At 53.0% G+C, this 14,947-nt stretch overlaps 2 protein-coding genes across 8 annotated transcripts; one reads left to right on the forward strand and one right to left on the reverse strand.

The window, feature by feature from the left end:
• Window positions 1-230: 230 nt before the first annotated feature.
• Window positions 231-8,237, forward strand: LOC122382643 (ubiquitin conjugation factor E4 A-like). The gene is made up of 10 exons (XM_043368244.1): window positions 231-279; window positions 1,639-2,960; window positions 3,291-3,534; window positions 3,818-4,118; window positions 4,381-4,581; window positions 4,907-5,045; window positions 5,879-6,133; window positions 6,658-6,820; window positions 7,079-7,283; window positions 7,615-8,237. The coding sequence occupies exons 2-10, from the start codon at window positions 1,644-1,646 to the stop codon at window positions 7,754-7,756; spliced, it is 2,967 nt and encodes a 988-aa protein (XP_043224179.1). The 5' UTR covers window positions 231-279; window positions 1,639-1,643; the 3' UTR covers window positions 7,757-8,237.
• On the reverse strand, window positions 8,147-14,904 carry LOC122382644 (cell cycle checkpoint control protein RAD9A-like). Of its 7 annotated transcripts, none has more exons than XM_043368249.1 (9): window positions 14,842-14,904; window positions 12,291-12,347; window positions 11,273-11,478; window positions 10,834-10,998; window positions 10,453-10,609; window positions 9,885-10,056; window positions 9,496-9,634; window positions 9,043-9,166; window positions 8,147-8,728 (listed from the first exon to the last, which is right to left on the reverse strand). In XM_043368249.1, the coding sequence occupies exons 2-9, from the start codon at window positions 12,322-12,324 to the stop codon at window positions 8,511-8,513; spliced, it is 1,215 nt and encodes a 404-aa protein (XP_043224184.1). In that variant the 5' UTR covers window positions 12,325-12,347; window positions 14,842-14,904; the 3' UTR covers window positions 8,147-8,510. The 7 variants fall into 7 exon arrangements, with proteins under 7 accessions (XP_043224184.1, XP_043224180.1, XP_043224186.1 ...); XM_043368245.1 differs by having other exon boundaries at window positions 9,043-9,187; window positions 12,291-12,403; window positions 14,842-14,882; XM_043368251.1 differs by having other exon boundaries at window positions 14,663-14,871.
• Window positions 14,905-14,947: the final 43 nt, after the last annotated feature.

The following is a 14,947-nucleotide window of genomic DNA, read 5'->3' on the forward strand; positions in this document are numbered from 1 at the left end:
TCATTCGCTGTATGTGTCTGACGCCGTGCAAAACAGACATGAAAATGAGAGCTATTAGTGAAGCAAAATAAATATAAAAATGTGGCGAGTTGCTTCGATGGTCCCTGCAATACCAGATGATTACCAGTGATTCCGGATAATATTCCCCCATTTTTTAATTTTTAATACGCCGAACGGAGATATGGCAGCAATGAAACAAAAGACAAAAATGACAGTACATTTGCGTCGTGATTGTCGACATTATTGCTTACTTGCTGCACGAGGAGCCTTGCAAGAGGAGTAATTTTTTTGCAAATTATAGACAGATGTGCGTATTTGTGAATCATCAGTAATCTTCAAAATAAGCTTGTTGTTTTACATACAGACACTTAAACTGACCAGTCCATACCAAAGTATCTTAAAGCCACAGCTTGCCTTGCAGCTGCAAGTGTTCTGTCTTTCACCATCACCATATCAAAAATGGATATGTTATAGATGATTTCAGTTTGGATTATCAGTGGAAGATAAACATAACCATCGTAAATAGGCGAACACTTATTGCATTGGTAAGAATTCTTGGCCCAGGATATTGTGATTTGTTATTGCTGAATGATATTCACTCATCACTGGCAGATCATAACCCAAACCTGAGGAGTGAGGGATGTGGTGTGTGAGGGAGGCCTTTGGGCAAACGCCTTCTAGGCTCTAGCTGCACCATAATATGGTGAAAATTTGTTGTTTTTCAAGAATAGAAAGAATTTCAAACAAATTTTATATAGGAAAATGTGCTCGTCAGATGTTATAGTTATTTTTCTTAGTATCAAAACTAGATTGATCTATGACAAGTTTTTGCTTAGTAATTTTCATCCATGGAAATTTTGAATGGTAAAATGTGTCAATAACCTTAGTTATATGTCATGTACCTAGTGCATTTAGGTATTTAATCAGTAAATAACTGGAAGGACAATTAGTACCAGGGGCGACACTTTCCGAAAATTATAGGTAGGGCTCTAATGTAAATTTTTGCCAATTCAAAGCGATTCTTTCCACGCAACGCCATAGGCATAATGTTAAATTTCCAAAATTATTGGTAGGGCTCGGGCCCTACCATGCCTATACAAAACGACACCCATGATTAGTACATAACATACCTATGCAGTATGCTTCAGCTTAACATTCATAATTTGGTCTCTAAAAAGAATAGAAGCTTACTAGCAGAATGCACTAACATTTTAAACTAAAGTGGGGAAAAATGAGTATAGTGTATTTTCAGTGGCATTTATCTTTACTGGATATTTTCTGGTTTGGAACCAAAGCTGCACTGATTCTATAGCAATTAAGGGAATATTTAAGTGTAACATGTCCACAGGCATAGTAAGCACCTAAGTCTGTGAATGTTTGATCAACTCACAACTTAATATGGTTAGTTACTAGTACAGACTTTGGTTGTTCCTATCAGACTAGGGGCAAATGAACTACACAGAGTAGTTTGTATTACATACCCTCTAGACACTAGCTCATAGCTGGGTATGAATAATAAATATATTTGACTTCGCTGCTTTTGTTCTCTGGTGACAATTCCAATGTGAATGAGCACCACATCTGTCTGCATTAGTCTACACCTCCCTCTGATTGTAGTGTCTGTCTGGTGCATTTCAGAGGGGATGTCTGAGCAGGACCAGCAGCCGCGGGACCGGGCGGCGGCCGAGCTGCCGGCCAAGTCGGCCTGCTCCTCTGGACCGGCGCCGGACCGCAGCACGCTGCTGTTGGAGCGGCTGTTCGGCGTCACGGGCCGGCGGCTGGCGGCGGCCGGCTCCGGGCCGGCGCCGCTGCTGCTGCCCGAGCTGGCCGCCTCCGGGGCGCCGCTCTCTCTGGACACGCTGCAGGAGGCGGTCTTTGAGCGGCTCATGGTCACCGACCGGCCGGCAGACGAGGGCGACGCCTGGACCTACCTGGTGAGGTGCAGCGGCCGGGTGGCGGCCGAGACGTCCACCCAGCTGCCCGACGAACAGCGCGCCGCCGTCCGCGAGCTGATCGTGCAGAACGGCTCCACCGTGCTCCAGCAGCCGGATATTTTCGGCATGGAGAACCGGCGCAGCTTCTTCGAGTCGCTGCGCGCGCACCTGGCCATCGACGGCTGGTTCGACGACTTCCTGCGCGCGGTGGTGCTGCGGCTCGTGGAGGAGGAGGCGCCGCTGCGCGACATATTCCAGGAGACGTTCCAGTACATCCAACGGGTGGTCGGCGAGACCAAGGGCTCGCTGATGAACATGGACCGGTTCGTGTACAGCCTGGCCACGTTCATGTCGACGATGGCGCCGCTGGCCGAGACGCTGGTCTCCCTGAGCGAGGTGCCCGACACGCTGTCGCTGGGCGGCGTGCTCTACTGTCGCGTGCCGCTCGGCTCGCTGCTCTGGCCTTCGGCGCTGAACCCGGTCGGAGAGTTCTTCGACCAGCCGGTGACGCTGACCCAGCAGAGCGTCGACGTGGTCAACAGCAGCATCTGGACGTCGGAGCGGTTCATCGCCGAGACGGTGCACAAGGTGTTTGAGAACATCCTGCGCTGCGGCGGCCGGGCGCGCCAGCTGCTGCTGCGCTGGATCGCCGCCTGCCTGCGCGCCAACGCCGGCCGCGCCAAAATCTGGCACACGGACATGGACGGCAGCGGCGGCCACATGGCGCCCGACGGCTTCATGCTCAACCTGGGCTCGGTGCTGCTGCGGCTGTCGCTGCCGTTCGTTCGCGACCTGGACAGCCCCAAGCTGCTGGAGGTGGACCCGACCTACTGCGCCGCGCCGCTGCCCACCTCCGAGGAGCAGCAGGCGGCTCGGTGGCAGCACCTGGCTGACCTGGACAAGGAGACGTGCCTGGTGCCGAGGCCAGAGGACGCGCCGCCGCCCGCTCCGGGCAAGTTCAACTTCCGCACCGAGTGCTTCTACCTCTGTCATAAGACGCTCCAGCTGGGACTCAAGGTGCTGCAGGTAATGACTGACGCCGCTGTGGGATCTGTATTAGGAATTTTCGGTACTCTGCTAAACCTGGTCAATGCTTTATATAACTATTCTATTTTTTTCTAAGCCGCCACCCATTATCAGGTTATCAGCTATCATTCAATGCGTTCGTTCTTGTTCTTATGTTCTATTTGCAATCTTTTGCTAGAAAATTATTAATTTGCTGTCCGAGTGTTATATAGCTTTGCGGCCATGAATCAAGTGTTTTGTGTTGATGCCCGTGTTCCCCCGTACAGCTGCGTTGCCGGGTTAGCCCGACCGGTCACTGACCGTGCCGCCGCGGTCCGTCCGTGCCGCCAGGACAAGCTGTCGAAGCTGAACGGCGAGCTGGGCCGGATGCAGCGCGTGTACCGGGACGCGCTGACTCAGGCCGCCGGCCAGGACGCCGAGCTGGAGGGCATCAAGGGCCGCTTCGAGGGTCTGATGCAGCGCTACCTGTGCCTGAAGGCGGCGCTGACGGAGCCCAGCCGCACCGAGCACGCCTCGCAGTTCCTGACTGCCACGGCCGTGTGGCTGACGCAGCAGGCCGCCCGGCCCGCAGACGGTATGTAGTAGGTACCCGCTCTGACGGGGGCGAGCCGAGCAGCCGTGGGCACCGGGATGGGCGCGGGTACGGCGCGACAGACGTGCAGACGTCCTCCTGCCGCAATCTTCTGTGATTATCTGTTAGATTGATCGATGATATTGTAATAACTTTGCTTCCATGTGGATATCTGTTGGTTCCAGTGATTTCTTCCAATACGACTTACCTCAATCACCCGTGAACATCTGGTTGTGTTTCATATATCAGCCTCCACGGTTGTGACTCGGTCCGTTTCCGTTCGCAGACGAGCCGCTGCGGAGCCGCCGCGAGCTGACGTTCCCGCTCCCGTCCCCAGTCCACCCGAGCCTCTCCTGCATCCCCGAGATGCTGGCCGACAACCTGACCTCCCACCTGCTGGCCGTGGGCCGCTTCACCCCCGAACAGTGGAGCGTGGCGCCCGACGCCTGCCGACACATGTTCTCATTTATCCTCGTCTTTATGGGCTCCACGGAGCGGATGCGCAACCCGCACCTGCGCGCCCAGCTGGCCGCCTGTCTGGAGGTGCTGCTGCCCGACTTTGGAGAGGAGCACGGCCACGGCCTATTGTGAGTGGGGAAGGGCGAGTGTGGGGCGAAGGAGGTCGTCTGCGCGATGTCGAGGTAGATGCCGCTGTAGTGTATAGGGTTAAGTCGGTTAAACTGTGTTTGCTGACAGTTTTCACAGGGGTGATAAACCTGTTCAATGATGTCAAAGACGGCTACAGTCAGCAGTTGTATGAAACAGAAGCTCAACAACAAGCGCCTCCATTCTGTCGTACATGCAGTCCCAGCCGGTGACTTCCAGTGACCACCCCACGTCCGGCCGCAGGAGCGCCGGCTACCAGCGACAGCAGCTGTTCCTGTCGCACGAGCTGGCCGACCAGGTAGTGCCCGCCCTGCTGCACGTGTTCGTCAGCATCGAGATGACCGGCCAGAGCGTGCAGTTCGAGGAGAAGTTCAACTACCGGCGGCCCATGTACGTCATCATGAAGTACCTCTGGAGCGTCGACCGGCACCGAAACATGTTCTTGTAAGTACGCTGTATGTATTATGTATGACGCGATTCTTTTTTAGGGCAAAGCTAGGAGTCAGGAGGCTGAAGGGGGAGCGCAAGTGTGTCAGCTGAGCATTCGTACTCGCTGAATTTTTTTAAGTCTGTAATTGTTTGATTAGCTGATAAATTCGGCGTTTTTGCTGAAATTGTATTACATGCCCATAAGGCTGATATTTTACTGCTGACTATAACATTTCCCAACTGAAATGAACTCTTAACAGTTTCTAAGTTCCTTATAACTGATTTATACGCACTAGTGCTGGGTCGATCATCGCCGATTACCCTCCGATGCTCCTTGCAGCTCTCTGTCGGAGTCGGCCGAACGTGATATGGACTCGGCGACACCTCCAATCTTCCTGCGCTTCATCAACCTGCTGATGAACGACGCCGTCTTTCTGCTGGACGAGGCGCTCAGCTACATGACGCAGCTCAGGGACCAGGTAAAGACTCGATCTTAAACACAGCTACGCGACAGTATTAGCCGGCAGATTACCGGCGGGAACCCGGAATGTACGGTTTTATCAGTGTATTCAGGACTCAGGTCCTGCACCGTCAGACCGAAGAGTACAGCGAGTGCCCTGCCGGGTCCTTGAGAGCATTGAATATCCATCTCCCTTCTTACCTGGTACAACACCGTCAAACAGGGGAGTACACCGCCATGCCTGGTCTTTGGCATTGCGCATCCCCCTCTCTTCCCACCAGGTCCAGCACCGTCAGACGGAGCAGCACAGGTCCCTGACCATTCCCTTTTTTCCACCAGATGCAGCACCGTTTGACGGAGTACAGCGCCCTCCCGGGTCCCTGACCCCCCCCCCCCCCCCTCCTCTCCCACCAGGTGCAGCACCGTCAGACGGAGGAGTACGGCGCCCTGACCACCTCCCCTTCCCACGTCCAGGTCCAGCACCGTCAGACGGAGGAGTACAGCGCCCTGACCATACTCCCCCCCCATCCCCTCCCACCAGGTGCAGCACCGTCAGACGGAGGAGTACGGCGCCCTGACCACCTCCCCTTCCCACGTCCAGGTCCAGCACCGTCAGACGGAGGAGTACAGCGCCCTGACCATACTCCCCCCCCCCATCCCCTCCCACCAGGTGCAGCACCGTCAGACGGAGGAGTACAGCGCCCTGACCACCTCCCCTTCCCACCAGCTGCAGCACCGTCAGACGGAGGAGTACAGCGCCCTGACCATACTCCCCCCATCCCCTCCCACCAGGTGCAGCACCGTCAGACGGAGGAGTACAGCGCCCTGACCACCTCCCCTTCCCACGTCCAGGTCCAGCATCGTCAGACTGAGGAGTACAGCGCCCTGCCGGCCCAGCAGCGACACCAGCAGGAGGCCAACTTCCGGCACATGGGCATGCTGGCGCGCTTCCACAATATCATGGCGCGGGAGACGATCAGCGCGCTGGAGATGCTCACCTCGGGGATCCGCTCCATCTTTCTGCAGCCGGCCATCGTGGACCGCGTGGTGGCCATGCTCAACTACTTCCTGCTGCAGTTGGTCGGACCCAAACGCAGGGAGCTCAAGGTGGGCCCAAACGCGGGGAGCTCGGGGCGCGTCCAGACGTGGGGAGCTCAAGGTGGGCCCAAACGCGGGGAGCTCGGGGCGCGTCCAGACGTGGGGAGCTCGGGGTGGGCCCAAACGCGGGGTGGGCCCGGGCCCAAACACGGGGAGCTCGGGGTGGGCCGAAACACAGGGAGCTCATGGTCAGTTATAGTGAGCAGCATCCAATCCAATAGTGAGCAGCATTACGATCCAATTGAGCTGGAGCCGTGACTGAAGTTTTTTTTTCCAATTCACTCAGCTTTTTTCACACCAGTGTTTAGATGAACAATACTTGACTTACTGCCTTTCTAAATACTCTGGCGGACGCTTGCAGATGATACGTGTGCGCGTCATGAGCAAAAAGGTGTTAACATATTTTAGTCGGTAGGTAGGTTGCAGCTTTGACACTTTTCCGGTACCAAAAGACTGTCGGGGAGGGGGGATCGTGAAAGCTACTTAACGGTCGAGATGTGCAAGTGACACCCGTCTGCTCCCTCCACTGCCAGGTACGCGACACCTCTGACGACTACGACTTCAAGCCGGGCGAGCTGGTGACTGGTATCTGCAAGATCTACACCCAGCTGGAGTGTGAGCAATTCTGCGCGGCGGTGGCGGCCGACGAGCGCTCCTACTCGCCGCAGCTTTTCACAGACGCCATCCAAGTGCTCGGTGAGAGGAGGCGGCCGCTGTCACTGCTCACCGGCCCGGGGAGGGATTAGAGGGACTAGGGTGGTATCGGCCGTGGAATGCTCAATTGTTTTGTACTTCGTACTGTGAATCGGTGCGTCCCGGCAGCGCGAATCGGCCAGGGCCAGTGGATCCCGGTCGTAAGTTGAGTCGGTGGCTGTTTGTCTCTCTATGCTCAGCTGTACTGACCTTTACTGACTCTGTACCTTTTACTGACTCTGTGATTGTGTGTCCCACCAGCGCGGATCGGCCAGGGCCAGCTGATCCCTGCCGTGGAGTCGGTGGCCGCTCAGGTGGCCGGCTCGGGCGCCGCGCTCAAAGCCGAGGAGGACCTGGCCGCGCAGGCGCCCGACCACTTCCTGGACCCCATCATCTCCAGCCTGATGGCGGACCCGGTACGGCTGCCCACGTCCGGCATCATCTGCGACAGGTCCACCATCGCACGGTGAGTTTACGACAGAAGCACTATTGTCTGGTGAGTTTGTGTGACGAGTTCACCATCGCTACAGCTGTCAGGTATTTAACGCCCCATCCCGATGAGTCTGTAACCGGTTCACTGAAGTCAGTTAAATCTGACAGGTAGACCTTCGCCAGACGATAACCTTCAGAGGCTTTATGTTGCGATGAGGGAATGTCCTGCTGATGGGTTTACTCCTTAGTTATTTTCGTATCGAGACGTCCGTTCGATGCCATCTCGCAAAGCACCTACGCTTTATCACCGTGCTTTGTGTTGGTGGTATACCACGGCACCCGCCCCTCTCCGTCCGCCGCCGCAGGCACCTGCTGTCGGACCAGTCGGACCCGTTCAACCGGAAGCCGCTCACCATGGAGCAGGTGGAGCCGGCCGCCGAGCTCAAGGCGGAGATCGAGGAGTGGCGCCGACAGAAGCTGGCCGAGCGCTCCGCCGGCGACCGGTGACCTGTGACCCGTGACTGGTGAGCTGTGACCGGTGATCGGTGCGCGTACCGTGCTGCCGGCCGCTCACAGTGACCGCAGAAACATTCCAGCCTACGTGGCCTGGAAACCGAAGAGGGTCTACTAGAAAATGTATATACGGCCTGTGAGCGTAACATTCAGATTATCAGCCGGGGTGCGTGGTTTCCCGGGTTATGAGGCCAGATATTGCCATCCACCAACTCTATGTGCCGCCCGCCGCGTCTCTGAGCTGCTAGAGTACTTGTCGGAGGCCGCTGGTCGGTCCGTGTGGCAGCGCTCTGAGCGTGTGGCAGCCCTGGAGCCGGTGTTTGCGTGGGGGATCGGTTTCGCTGTGTGACGGCGGGCTCAGATCGCTGGTGCAGTCAGTTGCAGTTATGTTTTATGTTGTTTATTACGTGTGGAGTGCACATCACGTATGAAAATTGATTATCTATGAGACAATACACAACAAGTTGGTGAACAAGGCATGAAAATGGAATAATGGCGACAAAAAAGTCGATTTTACTAATATCGACATTACCCGCAAGAACACCGTGGGGACCATGCGCCGCCCCCACCGACCAGACCTCGCTGTGAGACCCACCCGGTGGCGGACGTGGTTTCTCTCCCCCCACGCCGCCGTTCTTTGTACTGCCACGGTATCACGATTCACGAATCACAGCCCCGTTCCCCTCATCCCCTGCGCCGCGGGCCGGAGCACGCCTTGTGCCGCGCGGCCCGACAGCGTGCCGGTCCGTCAATCCTCGTCAGAGTCGGGCGCTAGCACCCGCTCGTGGCCGGGTACCCGCAGCGGATCCATGGTCACGTTGAAGCACCGCTGGAAGGTGAACTTGGCCCGCTTGGCCGGCGGCGTGCCGGGAATGGCGTCATCGCCGCCCGCCGCGGCAGGGGGCGGTGACGGCGGCGGACCGTCGCCCGCGCCCGGCTCCAGGTCCAGAGGTGTGCTGGTGCACGCTGCCAGACAGACGGAGACGTCACACACAGCAAACAGCCATCATCGTGGGTGGACAGTGAGGTCAGAACACCCGGGCGTAAATGGCACGCACGCGGTTTATGCAGTCAGCTGGACGTTGATACGGCAGAATGAGGTAGCGATACAGTACAGAATTAAATATAAAAAGAGCTTTGGAGCAAGATGGAATGAGATCCAATTACACTCATTTACGGCACCTAACCTGCAAGTCCAGAATCTAAAATGCCGAGAAGAGGAATGGCCGAACATTTCACTCCCTGTCGGAGAGTGAGCACTCGCCACTGGGGAGTCTCACCTGGTTGTCCGGGGTTGAGGCGCGGGGTCGGTGTGTCCGAGACGCGTCCGTTACACCGGCTGTTGGGTCGCACAGTGCCGCTCAGAGTCCCGTTGTGGGACGTCGCGGCCGCCGACACGTGATCCTGGGAGACGGACAGGCCGACCTTCACAGGACCATCACGGCGTCATCACCATCATCACGAGTTACCACCGTCACCAGTCACTACCAAATACCAACTCATCAGTCATCACAACGTCACAACGTGGCCGAAGGAGAATAATGCATTGAATGGTCAATGCGATGTCTTGTAATTTTGATCACTTGCCACCATCACAACTCTGGGTACAACATTTAACTCGATATTTTGAAAGCAATTTAATTTCGAACCCTACCTTATCCGCAAGTGACGCTGAGCTGTAACATAAGACACCGTATTCGGCAATCGGAGCACACTCGGGCCGTTGGACTCACCCCGTTCCCCGTGTGGGCTGTGACGCCGGCGGCCGGCGCCGGCTGGGAGCCCGCCTGCGACTCGGTCCGCTCGGCCAGGGTGGCCAGTACAAAGTGCGCCTCTAGGGTGGACGGCACCGAGCAGCAGAACACGATGGGCCTGACGGAGCGACGGGACGGTCAGAAAGAGAGGGGTGTCAGTAGCCGGGGCAGAGGTCAGAAGGAAAAGGTCGGCCTGGACAGCCGGTTACTGGGAGATGGGTCTGACGGGATGATCCGAAGAAGAGTCCCCCTCCAGCTCTCCCGTTACTACTCACTTCCCCCTCCCTCTCTACCCGTACCACGTCCCCCTCTCTCCCTTTCTAACTCTCAGTCCGATCCTCCGCATCACCCCTCCCTCCCCTTCTCACCGTCCTGGTCCGTCGAAGTTGACTGTGAGGGGCGCCGCCAGTGGCTCACTGAAGAGCAGCACAGCGCGCAGCTCGCGCAGGCAGAAGGTGACCTCACACTCCGCGCCGATCGAGTAGCCGTCGAACTCGGCTGGGTTCAGAGCCAGCGCCGTGCGGATCGCCTTCCCCGGGTCTGCCGGACGGACACACGAGGTCAGAATCCGTGACGGTTTGGTGCGACAATCAGTATGGGTGACCGCTGTGGATGGATCTGCGGCACATCTTGTTTGTTTGTTTGTTTGTTGGGGGTAAGGGGATCTGGGGCACATCAACGGAAGAGTACGGTCGTTTGCTGCGGTTAACAGCTTCAAGTCCCGAGTGCCATTACAGCTCCAATCACGGAAGCTAAGTCATTATTAAACCTATCGTATCGTGGTTACAACAGAGACAGCGCTTCCAATACTCAATCCAATGTAACCCAGCCCCCAACACCATGCGGCTCGAGGTCCGCCTCTGATGCGCCGTGTCTATCGTTATGGAGTGTATAGTACCTGTACCCCACCCGCGGTGACCGGCGCAGCGGTCGTACCCGGTTCGTCGTCGGTGTAGTTGCGGAGGCCGAGCTGCCGGTGGGAGACGGCTAGCGTCACCTCCTCCTGGCCGGTGAGGAAGTTGGCCGCCGCGTCCACCAGCAGGCGCGGCGCCGCCGTCAGACGGTTGGACGCCTCGCTCGGCGAGTACACCGCCTGCGGAGACGGACGGGACCGTCGGACCAGCAAACGGCTCGGCGGGATGGTGGACTCGGCGCCATCAGAGCAACGGTAAAACTCGCCGACAGATGCCAGACACCGCGGAAACAGACTGATAGCACTGTGTTAGCATGGTGCTACGACGCCTAAATATTGTTAGTGCGCGTATTTTCCAGTCACAGATGACTGTAGCAATCCATCCAATCCAGTATTTTACATACCTGCAGTGTTTCACATTCTATGAAGGCGATGTGATAGGTTTTCTTTATTTTGTGTTTGCATTCCAGCTGCACGACCATGCGGGAGTTGCTCTCTTCCAGGGCTATTCTGCAACGCTCCACTGACTTGTCCAGCGATGCCAGAGACCGAAAAACCGACAAACATGCCTGACAACAGTGGCGAATATTGCCGTCAGGCCCAACACCGAAAAACACGCCTAGAAATAACAAACACCAGTGTTTCACATTTCATTTATCCTAGGATGTCCACTAGATTCAAATACAAGACCATTCAATAGTTAGGAAAATGTAGATTATTCTGACATGTGTACCTCATAGAAATGTTTTCAAATGCCATGGACTGGCGCATCTATCCAGACTGACCAACTGGGTTCATAGGTGATAGTTAGGACACCCGACCTGGTCCTAGAGTATATCTTACCTTGAGGGCCACCTTGCACTTCACGGGCTCCTGGCCGCCGGCACCAGCGCCGCACTGGTACTGCGCGAAGAAGGTCGGCTGGAACTCGACCGACGCGTACGCCGATCGTGACGAGTTGACGGTGCGCAGCGAGACGGCCGTCCGCTCCGGGTCCACGTACAGCTCGTCACCGATCCTGGCCAGCGCGTGCACGGCGCGGCCAAACACTGCCGGACGGCGGCGGAACCGGCAGAGGCGCCGGGCCGTCAGCCAAGTGCTATTAGAGGCTAGAGCAGGACTACCTACATCCGTGATGATGTTCTAAGCGAAACTATCATGAGCACTGGACATCACAGTAATAACATGCATCTGAGAGACATCACATAGTTCACAAAGTTTAGCAATGAAAGATACCCAAGAGACATCAAAATGCTTTCAGACGCTGAAAAGAAATGGGTGAAAAATATTAACACTATAAAGAACAACTTGGCTTAAACAGGGAAAAAGAAAAAGAATAAATAATAAACATAACATACTATGTGTTTCTAGATAGTAGCATTTAAAGGGACCCTCCCACCTTAACATTAGTTTTGAGTTGAGATAGCCAAGTTTGCGGCCAGGCTCAGAAACCACCATTTATCCTGGTCGCAACCCCCGCAGCTTTATGGTGTTCAAGAAATTTCTTCCCTTTACTTGCAGGGTGGGACCAGCGTGGTCCCTATCTCTTAACCATTACGGGAATCTGATGACGTCATCAGGCTTTCGAACGTCCGTTAAATGTTTGACTAAAACGTTTTGTAGCACGCGGTGGTATATGCTGCTTTGCGCGCAACAAATGCCGCACTTTCAAATAAAGTCGCTAGGAACAGCGGAGATCCCAAAAAGTAAACAAAAGTAAAAGTCTAATATCTTGAAAACTGGTGAATATTTTTCGATGAAATTTGGTAGATATTCGTTTTTGCTCTTTCTGAACCGAGCGACATCACTTTCATGCCAATTCATTAACTTTTTTGAAGGTGGGAGGGTCCCTTTAACTCACCTTTGATGTTTGATCCCGGTATAATACACTGCATTGTCAATGCTCTCTGCAGACAAACTGATGGCAGAAGTGATAACAATGAAGGAGAAATTACACTAAAAAGATGGATAAGTCTGAAAGGTCATTAGCAAATATAACTTACTTACAAGTAAACCTAAGGTAAAGCTTGGTATTAGTATGCAAAAAGTGTTAAACTTGAGGTAACATGCCAATTACAACTTATCTTTGACATTTACAACACAAAAGGGGAACAAGAGCACATGTAAAAAATTACTCCTTAAGTTTAGGTTGATTAGCAAGTAGATAGGTACTAAGATAGCTAGCCTGCCATTTGCCAATGTTCCTTTAACAGTTTCAGCTTCACAGCATTACACCAGCACAGAGTCACAGACTCACAAGCTTAGGGCCTAAGAGGTATTGTGCAATTTTAGGTGTAAAAGACAGACCTCAAACTTCAAAGCAAGTTTGTCATTCAGTATTTTCACTGGACATACAATGTAAAAAAGGTCATACCATTATTACAACAAAATACAGAACAAATAGTATAGCACATAAATAAATTGGCTGAATTGGCTGAGTTGAGGGCATAAGGCAGACCGTCCTCTGGTTACGTATGTCTGTTTGAATACTGAATAGGTACAATGCCTTTACAGAATATAGGCTGCGGGCCAACTGCAGTTTCAGTGCCAAATGTGTGCATTGAAATCCAGTATGAAAAGAGTATGGCCATGGCCCCGTGAAAAATGGTCAAAAATGGCCAGGTAAGATTACGGCCAGTTAGATTTGGTTAGGTCAGGTGAGGAAGGTTATGTTGTTTTTGGGACCATGCTCTTTTTGTACTGATTGCAAATTTGCAACATATTGATATGTGTGCCAAGCCAATGCCAAATGGATGATAAGGCACTATCAGCTAATTATTCAGCACCTGGTTCTAGTTGACTGCAAATCACACACCATCTCAAACAAATCTACTGTTAACGCCAGACCCCTTGAGACCCTAATTTTTCGCGATTACTTTTAAATGCGTGAAGGAATTTCAACCAAGCTCAGGACATGGCCGTTTCAAGACAGGCCGAAACTTTTACAATTTAGATATTTTATCGCCATTTCAATATTTCAGGCACTTGTCATTGACTTGAATGTTAAATTTCGAGCAAGATTTTCATCCGGTGTGTAGAGGCTATCACCAGTCAGTCTGTGATACGTTATGACGTCACAGCTAAGCCCCGCCTCTGTGGTCTTGGCCTGCGGCGGTTTCGGGCCGGCGCGCGGTCACTCTCGCTGTGGCGGGGAGCGGGGACGGGCGACGGTCGAGCGGTGCCGAAAGCCGGCGGAGTTGTGCGTAGCGTCTTGGCTGACAGTGCCCAGAGAGCGACATGATGACTAAGGAGTCATAAATGCTCAATGCGCATTGCTTCTACAATGCTGATATGTTCGCTGATATATTTTTTTATAAGCTGCAAATGACGGGCAGATGGCATATAACTGACATAAGGTTAGGAAATATTCACCTGTATTTAAAGCCTATGGCGTTGCAGATAATGCGATAATGGGATGTCGGATGTCACCAAGTAGCTGCCGATTTGTACATCGCTATGCAACCATCGAACAACGCAATAATAAGTTAATTGCCTGAGCTTCACATCATACGGCTCGCTCGTATTTCAAACAGATACCCTACATCGAAAATCGTATTTGTTAGGAATCGTTAACGTTTGTTCGAAGCACGACTGAGTAGTAGGTTGAGGAGTGATGGTCCTCATGGTCCTATATACAAGAGTCAACAAGAGCCTAACATTTACTTGACCGTCTGCTGCAATTGACTCATAGCACGTGAAGCGTCAGCGAAATTCATAGTCCTTCACAGATGGCAGGGGTGTCGTTTGTACAGAGGTCGCTGATGGGCACGGGTCAATGCGCAGTCGTGGGTGGAGCCTAATGTCATATGACGTAGAAAGCCTCTATCCAGGATGGAAAAACAGTTAACATTACGAGTCAATGACAAGTGCCTGAAATATTGAAATGGCGATAAAATATCTAAATTGTAAAAGTTTCGGCCTGTCTTGAAACGGCCATGTCCTGAGCTTGGTTGAAATTCCTTCACGCATTTAAAAGTAATCGCGAAAAATTAGGGTCTCAAGGGGTCTGGCATTAACAGTAGGTATTTGATATCAGGTTGATATCAAAATCACGTCTAAATCAGGGAGCAATATTAAGTGCTCAGCAATTATATGCAGAATATGCTTCTCATCAGATGGCAGCCACTTCTACATTGAGCAAATTTGAGTTAGGTATACTAATTCCTTTCTGCTTTCAAACCTGAATAATTCCATTTATACCAATATGCGGCACCTGTAACAGAGATTGATTACCGTGTAGTGTAGGTACCCTATATTGATATTGTTCATAGAGTGCATAGTAAGTATACAGTTTGAGTTTATCATGGAATAAGCACTTTATAGGCACCGTGGAAAATCACAAAAAAATGAGCATAAAAACGCGTCGCACCATATCTAAAAAATAGAAAATACTCCAAAGTTACCGCACTAACCGAACACAGCAAAGCCAAACTTGGGACGACGGTGAAAACAGGGCGCCTGGGGCGATTTGATCAAGGTTCGTGAAATTTACACGTGACGTTTGGCATGTAAAAGGCC

Source organism: Amphibalanus amphitrite, unplaced genomic scaffold, assembly GCF_019059575.1.
Source record: "Amphibalanus amphitrite isolate SeventyFive unplaced genomic scaffold, NRLGWU_Aamphi_draft 000144F_arrow, whole genome shotgun sequence".
Lineage (NCBI taxonomy): Eukaryota > Metazoa > Arthropoda > Thecostraca > Balanomorpha > Balanidae > Amphibalanus > Amphibalanus amphitrite.